Source organism: Filicampus tigris, chromosome 5, assembly GCF_054856515.1.
Source record: "Filicampus tigris isolate MCC_2025a chromosome 5, RoL_Ftig_1.0, whole genome shotgun sequence".
Taxonomy (NCBI): domain Eukaryota; kingdom Metazoa; phylum Chordata; class Actinopteri; order Syngnathiformes; family Syngnathidae; genus Filicampus; species Filicampus tigris.
This window is the reverse complement of record NC_141221.1, coordinates 9,122,610-9,133,450: the sequence shown is the minus strand read 5'-3', so window position 1 is coordinate 9,133,450 and position 10,841 is coordinate 9,122,610. Positions and strand designations below refer to the sequence as shown.

Here is a 10,841-nt window from a genome sequence, read left to right as displayed (position 1 = left end):
TGCTTCGGATTAATTCTTTGTTTTTCTGGTTCACCACAACATATTTTAACCACCAGCAAATGTTCTTCATCATTTCTTTTCTTTATATAAATAAAGGGATATCTCATCTTTAAAACAGTTAATTCATTTCACCAAATAACTTCATGCATGAAGATAATGGCATATCTTTACGCCGTCAGTGAAAATCACGTGCTACACGAAGCAATGTCAAATTATTAAATTAATGTACGTTCCAAAAATTGATTTAGTGAGAAAGATGGGAAAGTAATAACAACTAGTGAATCCATATACAATCAAGTAAAATGAGGCTGGGGGGATAACAACGTTATTAATTTTAACCAAGCGCAATATAAATATGATGCATCAAATGCAAAATTTTCATAATTACGTAGACTGATTTTTGCGCATGTGCGGAGCGGCACTTCCGCGTAGACCGAGGCAGCCTCGACTTCCTCAAAGGGAGTGACATCGAAGTGCAGTGTCCAGCTCAGCGAACTTTTCCACTTAAATTCTTTACGCGGTGTTTGGTTTGCATTTGACATTTAGCCTCGCCAATGTCCAAACCTCCTCCCAAGCCGGCCAAGCCAGGTAAGAGCAACATTACATTGGATCTCTTGGTTAAATTTTGCCGAAACTAGTTTACAACATCTTGCTAGCGTGTTTCGAGACGTACGGGTGGGTGGTAGAAAATAGTCCTTAGAGAATACAGTATGGTACATTTCTGGGTTGTTTTGAGTCTACGTCCAAAAGAAAGTTATAAAGTCAGCTTGTGGGCAGTGAAGGACGGACGTAAAAGGGACGAAAGTAATGATGCAGCTCTTGAGATTGTCGGATGGCCTCTGACTTCCCTATTTGCACCAGTCCTGTAGGTGAGTGTGTTGCTTTTAAGGTCACAGGTTAAAAGCTGACAATAAGCGTCTGTGAACTCCCCCAGCCCCTCACCCACTGTCCTTGCGCGGATAGAACATTTTAACAAAGATAAGCACATTTAAATGTGTGTGCACAGTTCTACTAAAAAAGTAAACAGTTACGTCCCACTAATGCTTTTGGACCGTTTAACTCTCAATTTGCGCATGCGCAATCTTGGCAACAAAGCATATATTGACGTTGAGTACGAGCAACATGGCGGAAGTATGCTGCGTACCCAGACCGCTTGCAATTTGGAAATATCCCACATGGACAAACAATAAACACCGCAGACAGCTGCAGTGATGTAACAACACAGTGATGTAGGACTGTCGATTGGCAACACAGAGTTTCAACTCCCTCTGCAGGTTTTCAATTGGGTTGAGGTCTGGTGACAGGCTAGGCCACTCCAGAACCTTGATATGCTCTTTACAGAGCCACCCCTTTTGTTTTCCTGCCTGTGTGCTTTGGATCATTATCATGCTGGAAGACCCAGCCACGATTCATCTTCAATTCTCTGACCGAGGGAAGGCGGTTTTTACCCAAAATGTCACAATACATGGCCAGTCATCTTGCCATTGGTACGGACCAGTCGTCCTGTCCCTTTTGCAGAGATCCCCAAAGCATGATGTTTCCACATCGATGCTTCAAAGTAGGGTATGGTGGTCTTTGGCTGCAACTTAGCATTCTTCTTCCCCCAAACACGGTGAGTGGTGTTTAAACAAAAAAGTTAAATTTTGGTCTTCTGACCACATCACATGAACCAAATTCTCCTCTGTATCGTCCAGATGATCTTTAGCAAATTTCAGATGGGCCTTTACATGGTTTTTGCGTAGTAGGGGAACCTTTCGGGCAATGCAGGATTTCATCCCATGACAACATAGTGTGTTACTTATTGTCATTTATGTGACGATGGTCCCAGCTGTCTTCAAATCATTGACCGGTTCCCGCCGTGTGGTTCTGGGCTGATTCCTCACTGTTGTCAGGATCATTTGAACCCCAAGAGGTGAAATCTTGCAGGGCGACCCACTCTAAGGGAGATTGTCAGTGATTTAATACTTCTTCCAATTTCTAATAATGTTTCCAACTGTTGATCTTTTCTCAAAAAGTTGTTTACCAATTCCAGTTTGACTCATCCCAACTTTGTGCAGTAATCCAACTTTATCTCTGGTGTCCGGCTTGGGGGGGCCAAATGCGGCTTGTGTTCAAATTTCCACCAGCCCGCAGCCTCTGGCATGAAACAAATAATGTGTGGCCCGTCAGTACTGTTGACCACAGTAGAAAAAAAAAGCTTTTTTATAGTTTACCAGATAATGGCAGCATTTTCAGTCAACAGAAGTGACAAAATGGCGGCCCCTGAGATGGCTAAAAATGGGTGGATTTTGCTGCTTAACTCATATTCCACAAACACAGTTTTAATCAGAAAGCCGTGTTTGGACTAGTGAAGGCGCATTAAACATATTATTGCAGTAAGTTTTTTTGCCTTCCGATTTTTAACATTTATTTCAAACATGGTGTGCAAATTTAATAAAATAGAGTTTTATGATGGTCACAGTTCAAGCCCGTAACCAGTTAACCTATTAAGGATGGGAGCGCATAACCGCGTTCCTATCACTAGAGTGCCGTTGCGTCTTTCTACCCTTAAAGCCGGGAGAGCGTATACGTCATTTTCTATTTATTATTCAATTTTCTGTCTCTTAACCAATGAAATGCATCAGAATAGACATGTGACGGTGTCGTGAGTCGTCGGAGGAGATCCGGAATTTTTTCGAGCAGTAATGGCGGACGCCGTCGATCGCGGGAGCTCTGAAATGAATAACGGCAGTGATATAGACAACGCGATTGTGGAATTTGAACCAGTCGAACCAGTCGAATGTGATATATGGTTAAGATAAATGTATGTAGAAGATGACAATATCGACGTCTTTGTAACAGAAAAGAGGATGGTAATTACCACTCGATTGTTTTTAAATTAAACGTAGTGCTTCCAGTGCACTGACACTTTATTTTTACCTCTTCGATTGAATCAGCAATGATGAATAAACTGTGTCGGTCTGTGTCAAAGCCACATGTCTAAGCTCTCAAATACTTTTGGAATTATGTTTCTGTCTGCTACAGGGGCTCATATATTCATTATTTTGTAGGTGTTGAATTTCTGGGAAAACTTCAGGTTTTCAAGGGTAATTCCAAAGACGACCTTAGGTTTTGGGGTGCTGTTGAGCCAGGCGCTTTAGGCTTTAATGGGTTCATCAAATTTATGTAATTTTGTTTCGGGGGGGAAAAAAAATGTTCGAGCAATTTGGAGGTGTCCTGGAACAGTTTGTGTTTGGTTCTTAGTTTTAATATTATGTGTGGTTTTACACCACTGCATGTGGGGATGTCAAATTTACGTGATGACGCGTCACCATCGTATAGCTTTTAATTCCTAATTGAATCCTAGAGCTTTTCATTGGACCGAAGATAGGGAGTGGTAATTGGTTTTATAACATGTTTGTTTTATTGATGTTCCCCATATGTAGGCTTGCAATTTTAATAATGATACAGACCGGTAATTTATTGCAAGTTATTTTGCGGACACCCAAATTGAGACTCACTTGATTAGACTTCGTAGGTGTACTAAAGTAATGGCACGGTGCTTGTGTGGAAGAGAATGTGGATGTCAGTAGCAGTGAACTCGGAGCACGCAGTGTGTGCATTTAGAGCGGCGTGACGGGGCCTGCGGTGTGTTGTGAGGGACGGACATGACCGGGCCTGTGGAGTGTGCAGAAGAAGTGAACAGAGCTGAGGCTTGTGTGTGAGCCACTCAGCCAGCCTTAAACACTGCTACAGCTGGCAGCTCAAACAAACAAACACACACAGAGCAGCATGTAAACTCGTCTATTAGTTGCAGTCAAAGTTAATTCGGCTCTTGCGTAATATTTCAGCTAACGGCTACAACATGGCTGCATTCCAGTGCTGGGGCTAGCACCAGGCTGACTACCAGTGTGCGTGCGTGCGTGCGTGCGTGCGTGCGTGTGTGAAGGACTACAGGAATCGGAATAAGTACTGATGAGAGGCTGACATAAGGGGATTTGGACCTTTTTTAGTTAAACTATGGCTCTCGTCTAAACAAGTACTTGATTATGAAAATAGTTGTCGATTAATGTGTCCGTGTGCATCTGTCTGGGTGTATTTCGTATATCTTTCTCTGTGCATGCGTGCGGTCTTGTAACTAGTGCTGCCACATTGCACCGAGTCCATAATTACCCAAATTAGCCGCTACACATGGAATCCACACGAGTGTGCACCTTTTTGTTGTGGTGACCGTCAAGGGGTTTTTCCTCCTTCTCGTTGTTGCGCTCAATCGGCTGTCTTTTGTTGTTTTGCTTGCAGGCCAAGTCAAGGTGTTCAGAGCCGAGTTCACCTTTGACCCCAGAACGGTAAAGTCAATTTTCTTTCCGAGCAAAGGATGCAAAGTCATATGCGCAAGATACTTTTGTGGTGAAAGATGGATTGTTGTATTATTTAGCGGATTCTCCCATGCAGGTAGTACCACTAGGGCTGCACGATATTGGAAAAACACGCAGTATGGTTTTTGAATGTAGCGGTATTTAACATGTACCTCAAGCCCAGATAATGTTCAACTATTGCATGGTGATGCACATTCAAGTTTGTTTGTCAAATTCAGCAATCTCAATATTTTTTCAATGTAGTGTGCAGCTTTAGGAACTACTGATTAAAAATGCTAGTTGCTAATTTTATATTAGTCAGTCGAAGAAAAAGAAAAACACGTTCAATAGAGTGGAACCTCGAAGTCAAAGTCATTCAGCGGTTGAAATTAGCCCGTTTTGAGGGGGTGCTACTACTTCGTGCGTTTGAGCCATTGCTCATCCAGCCGTTGCCAGCATGAGTACAGTGTTGCGTTACCATAGCAACCGGGCTGGCGCTAGAGGGTTGTCATGGCTAGGGGTTATTTAGTGTTTTTGTTTTTTGTTTTTTTAGGGTCCACTTACTCCAAATGAAGGACCACTGACGTACGTCGCCAAGATTTTAGCATATGGCGTATGTCACGTGACAGCAGTTCATCAAGTATCAGTGTGTTAATTCTGGGCATATGGCTTGGCTTCTTTTGGACAACCATTCCAAAATTTACACGGTATCATGCCAGTCAGTAGCATATTAGACGATACAGTATGTCACTGCAAGGATCAAAGCATTATCTATTCTCCTGGCGTATATTTTGCGTTCCTCTTTTGATATATTGGGCAGATTATTTCCAGTAGGAAAATGACTTTGGAAATCAACGAATCTGGGATGTCCGGTATTGTGTTGTTCAGAGGTTCCACTGTATTGAAGTTGTTGAAAAGTCAGGAAATGCATTCAAGCACCAACAAACAAGCCGCTAGTTGAACTTTGGTGGCCTTGTTGTTGTATGTCGCAGCCCGATGAGCTTTACTTTGAAGAAGGAGACATCCTCTACATCTCCGACACGGTAAGACAGACCTTGAAGAATCCGCTTATGCAGTATGTTCCCAAACACTTTCCACCAAAAAAATCGATGGATTTAAGGTGGAAGTCAACACAAACATTTTTTTTTTCAAGAATATGTTCTATGCAAGACCACTAGTTGAAACAGGGCATTCTGATAAATATTGCGTTTGTGGAATAAGTGTTAATCCACTCATTTTTAACCATCTCTGGGAGCGGCCATTTTGTCTTCTGTCGACTGAAAATGACATCACAACTGCTCACAACGACCAATCACGGCTCAGATTCAGGAAACAGGTCAGCCGTGATTGGTTGTTGTGAGCAGTTGTGATGTCATTTTCAGTCGACAGAAGACAAAATGGCCGCACCCAGAGATGGCTAAAAACGAGTGCATTTTGCTGCTTAATTTATATTCCACAAACGTAAAATTAATCAGAATGCCCTGTTTCAACTAGTGGGCCTGCTGGGAACATATTCTTGAAAAAAATATGTTCCGCTTTAAAGAATGTATTGAACATGCGCAGACCCATCAAATAATTCTACCTTGTTTATATGCAAATTGATCCACCACTACTGCCTAAAAATTGAGCATGGTGTGGACACCCCTGTCTTGTTAGTGTAGCGGGCTTGGGCTGTGTTTTTTTGTTTTTTTTTCCTCAACATCTTCCTGTCTTCGTCAGAGTGACAGTAACTGGTGGAAAGGAACATGCCGGGGGAGGACAGGCCTTATTCCACGCAACTACGGTAAGTGGAAAAGGATATATAAAGGTCTTCCATCTGTGAATCTCAAGTCAAAGCACTTGTCTTCCGTTTCAGTGACGGAGCAGGCCGAGTCTATCGACCACCCAATGCATGAAGCGGCCAAACGAGGTGTGGCGACCGCTCGGCGACCTCATTTGTTCCCATGTTTCTATTCATTGCGGCTGTTCCACATGTACGTATTTACTCAGGGAATCTTTCCTGGCTGAGGGAGTGTGTGGAGAACAGAGTGGGAATCAACGGACTGGACAAGGCAGGCAACACTGCCCTCTACTGGGGATGTCACGGTGGACATAAAGGTACAGTGATGGGGGGGACTGAGCCTTGCCGGAGATTTGCACTTTTCAGCCATTTTTTGAACTCCGGGAGAACAGTTAAACACACAGATTATGAGCACTCTCAGACCAGTTGTCAGCCGCAGCTCACGCCACAGGACAGCGACGATATGCAACACGAACGCTACAATTCATACAGTGTTTTGTATGCGTTTTTTTATGCTTGCTTTTTTTTTTTTGTAATTGCTCCAACATGTATATGTTTAAATTATACAATACAATCTAATTTTATTTATATAGCGCATTTCACAACAGCTACAGCTGTAACAAAGCACTTTACATAGAACAACAAAATAGCCATAATCCAACAAGTGAAATCAGTAATGTAACACAAAACCCGATATACGATAGACACCGGAAAATAGCCAAAATTTCAATAAAATTTCGTGCTTTAATAGGTTTAAAGTGGGGGTTCACTTTGCATGAATTATGTCATTGCTATGGCGAGCTTTGATCATTTCATTTGGGGGTCTTTTAATATTGCTGGACCAGCCAGTACACAATTTTAATGTTGTCAGCATCCACTGCCAACATCATTGTGTTTAATATATCGTCGCTGTTATGTGAAAAACACTTATGTCCAGTTTTGGGGGAAAAAAAAAAAAAAAATTCTGTAACGCGGAAAAACCATTCACGTAAAAAATGTTTTTCACAGGACAGCAACGACCCGACGCACCTTTACCTCTGCCTACTAGCACACTGTTTTCCAACCATGAGTTCTTGTTGTTGCTTGAAATGTTGCGTAGTTGTCCGAGAGCCTATCATTTTATAGGAACTGAGTCTATACAAGTTATTTGTGTCATGGTTCCTGTCCGACTGTAATGTATTCATAATTTCACTCAGTCGTCACTGTGAGTCGTTTGATTCTCTTGTTGTTCCTCTTAGATGTAGTGGAGCTTCTGCTCAGCCAGTCCAGCGTGGAACTCAACCAGCAGGTGAGGACAGGTTGCGAGCAATTAGGGAAGATGAAATGAAAATGAAAGATGAAGTTCATTGAAATGAAGATTTGTCTTGTAGAATAAGCTTGGGGACACTGCTCTGCACGCTGCCGCCTGGAAGGGTTATTCGGACATTGTGGCCATGTTGCTGAGCAAGGGTGAGTATTTAAACAGGTTTAGTTGTCCAAATGCAATTTTCATATCATATTTGATGGGGCTTTTTGGTTTTGTTCTGCATTTTAAGCCCATATGTCATGATAATGAAATTCATATATCGCAATTTAATTGGTTCAGCGTTTATTTGAAGTGAGGCGTTTAAGTGGTCAAGCGTAGGAATTTGGCTTGGTGGACCGTGTATTTTTGAGTGAGCTCCTCCCAAGTTAACTGGCTATTTGGCAAAGGACAAAGTGGGGGCACGCTAAAAATGCTTTTTAAAAAATTGACAGTAAGAAAAATATTCAAAGTCAGGAACAAAACTTGAGCGAAAGATTGTAATGTAAAAGTAACAAGTATATTATGTTGTGATATTTGACTGAAAAGTTAAGCTTTACAGACACCATGTGTGCTGTGTTACAGTATTATTATTATTGATAATAATAGTGATAGAGATTTTTTTCCATGTTGATAGTACACACTGCCTATGTCTGATCACAAGGTACGACTGTATATAAAAGGTGTACTTTCTCGTGTCGTTTTTGCATTCAGATGCGCGGACAGGCATCAGGAACAACGAGAACAAACTGGCGCTGGAGATGGCCACCAACGCGCAGTGTGCCTCGTTGCTCAAGAGGAAGCTGGCCAGCAGTAAGTCCAGAGCCTGCATGTTGCCTTTACTCCAAATAAAGGCAAAAACAAAACAAAAAAACACCGCTTGTTCCTTTTTCCCCTCAGCTATCACTCGCTCGGACAGCAACGCTGAGGAGTATTTGGACGACTCGGACTCGGACTGAGGGCGAGGAGCCTGCAGAGGTTTGATCAGCGAAATAACGGACCTTGTCGTCTTCCCCCCTCGTCGGCGTGGTTGTTACTGTAACTCTATTCTGAATCAAGCCCTCGGCATCACAGCAGTGCAAATTGAAACCTGAAGACAGTTAATTGTCTCTAGTGTTGTTGCACAAAAGGGACCAAAAACATAGAAACACATTGATTCCATAAAACTGCTGATGGTGTTTGTAGACTTTGATTTGTGTGTGTGTGAGAGCACATATTTTTCTCGTATTTGCTGCTTAGTTAAATTCAGAAAAGTGCCATTCCACATATTCCTAAATATTTTCTAATATAATTGTAAATGTATCCGCTGTTCTTTCCGTTTTCAGATGGCACTCTAACACCCAAAAGAAAAATGACAATATTTTGTTTTTTGAATAAGGGTTGACAAAATAACCAGTCACTTTTTTTTTTTGGTGCCAATTCAAAATGTAAGAATGTTACCCAGATTTAATAATACTCTTGAATTCCACAACGGGAGCAAAGTGTTGCTGCTTTAAGACAAATGTTCGAAGAAAAAAAAAAGTGCCTTTTGTATGTGGAACAGACTGTCTTTATTTCTACCTGCTTCTTCTATCTGCAAATAAAAAAAGAGTTCTAACTTAAAACATTGTTGGCTTTTGTTGAACATATGCACAGTGGTGGGGTATGAATTTCTTCTAGTGTACTGTTTTTATTTCATCAAGCAGCTTTGCTTTACCTGCAAACTGAAAAGGGAAAAAAAGAATGAAATTACAAAGCATCGAGAAAATTCGTAAATTTTGTGCTGAGCAGTGTTGTTGGTAGCATGTTACTCCAGTGTAGACATCTTCAGGCCTAGATTGGTGTACCGTCGTAATGGACCTGTCAGGAAGCGTCTGGTGGGCGTTTCAGCATGTTGAATCGGCGTTATGAGTCGTGACATTTGGTCACTCTGATTGGCGGTTAGCTAGCGAATCAGCGCACGGAGTACGGACGGGAACTGATAAATGCGGATAAACAATGAGCACGCCTTTGCTGCCTTAATCTTCTTACAAGTACAGGAGCGAGTTTTAACAATGTAAGTATGTGTCAAGAACGTGAGGGTTTACTCCGCGTGGGAGTTCACCGTGAGCGATAAATATTGCTGAATGCATTGTTTACGTTTTTACAATCCGCCCCCGGCCAATAGCTTTCCAGTTGGCTTTTTCTAAAACCATGAGGAATAGTGACTACCGCCGCCTATGGTATGGAACGGTATTACATCTCACGCATGCGCAGAAGGTACTTTAATGGTCAGCGTCGTTGTCTGTCGTTGCAGTGTATTTTCTAGCGTGATGTACCGACAGTCGGCGCGACACCACAGGGGCTAAGCGTCGGTCACAGTGGGCCAATGTCGAATTGGTTTATCTAGGCCTTCCAGCAACAACTAATCTATTGTTACTTTTCAGGTACTGATTACATTTTTTTTCAATTTGACGGTGACATTATTTCAAAGATTTGTACCCTTGCCCACCAAAAGTACGGTTGTTAGTTATCCATCTCCACGATGCAGCAAAAAGAAAAAATGACTTTAAATGGTGCATACTTCTCAGCCACGGTGATCTCTCCCACACATATTGTGAATGCAACAAAACTGATAGTTAATGAATAATACAATATAGGACGACATTTGATTCCAAACAGCATAGCACTCACTAAAGACACTCAACAAATAACTACTTTGTGTAACACGTGAGAAACGGAAATTCTTGTATTTACGGCTTGAACATAGTAAGGCATTGTGGGAGTCTTCAACTTCACATTCACGTCTAAGGGAGTGATGTCATTTATGCATTGTCATGTTTTTAGCACGTTGACTCGCATTTCCATACCATCACACATACAGTCCCTGTAAATAGCAACGGAGGGATGTTCAAGCTGGAAATGGTCAACATTTTGAGTTTGTCAGCTAAAAACAACAGCTCACACGGTGCTGTCGACAGGGCAAACTTCAATCTAGCTTCAATAACACTACAAAAAAAAAAAAAAAAAAGGATTGTAGAACAGTATGCATTTAAGCTTAAAGCAAAAGTTCCAAAAATTGTGACTGCAGGAATTCCCCAAATTCAATAGTTATGTTTATAACAATGTACATGTAAATGTTATCTTGCCATTACATTAATAGTCAAATATGTAAAGTAAAATTAACTGCCTATATTTTATTTAAAAATGTATTTATGTTAAGTAAAGTCTACAAAGACTTTTTTATTTTTTATTGAAAAAGAAAATCTTCAATGACGCTGTTGAAAAATAAAATGCACTTCCAACTAAGTGGCAAAACCGGATGCCAATTTTATGTTAAGCAAGGTTGTCGGTATCTGCGGAATGTAACTATTCAAGTAACTTGGAGTCAAACTTTGTTGCTTTTTAAAGGGGAAGTCAATCCCATAAATTCTTTACAATATTATGTTCTATGTGGCCCCACTAGTCTAAACATGACATTCTGATT

At 41.3% G+C, this 10,841-nt stretch overlaps 1 protein-coding gene and 1 pseudogene across 1 annotated transcript; one reads left to right on the top strand and one right to left on the bottom strand.

The window, feature by feature from the left end:
• The first annotated feature begins 401 nt into the window (after positions 1 to 401).
• On the top strand, positions 402 to 9,000 carry ostf1 (osteoclast stimulating factor 1). Its single transcript, XM_086031548.1, has 10 exons — positions 402 to 588; positions 4,279 to 4,325; positions 5,327 to 5,377; positions 6,054 to 6,117; positions 6,190 to 6,243; positions 6,324 to 6,431; positions 7,353 to 7,402; positions 7,485 to 7,563; positions 8,111 to 8,209; positions 8,297 to 9,000. Exons 1-10 carry the CDS (start codon positions 555 to 557, stop codon positions 8,353 to 8,355), a joined length of 645 nt encoding a protein of 214 aa, XP_085887674.1. The 5' UTR covers positions 402 to 554; the 3' UTR covers positions 8,356 to 9,000.
• On the bottom strand, positions 1,457 to 3,314 carry LOC147147170 (uncharacterized; annotated as a pseudogene).
• Positions 9,001 to 10,841: the final 1,841 nt, after the last annotated feature.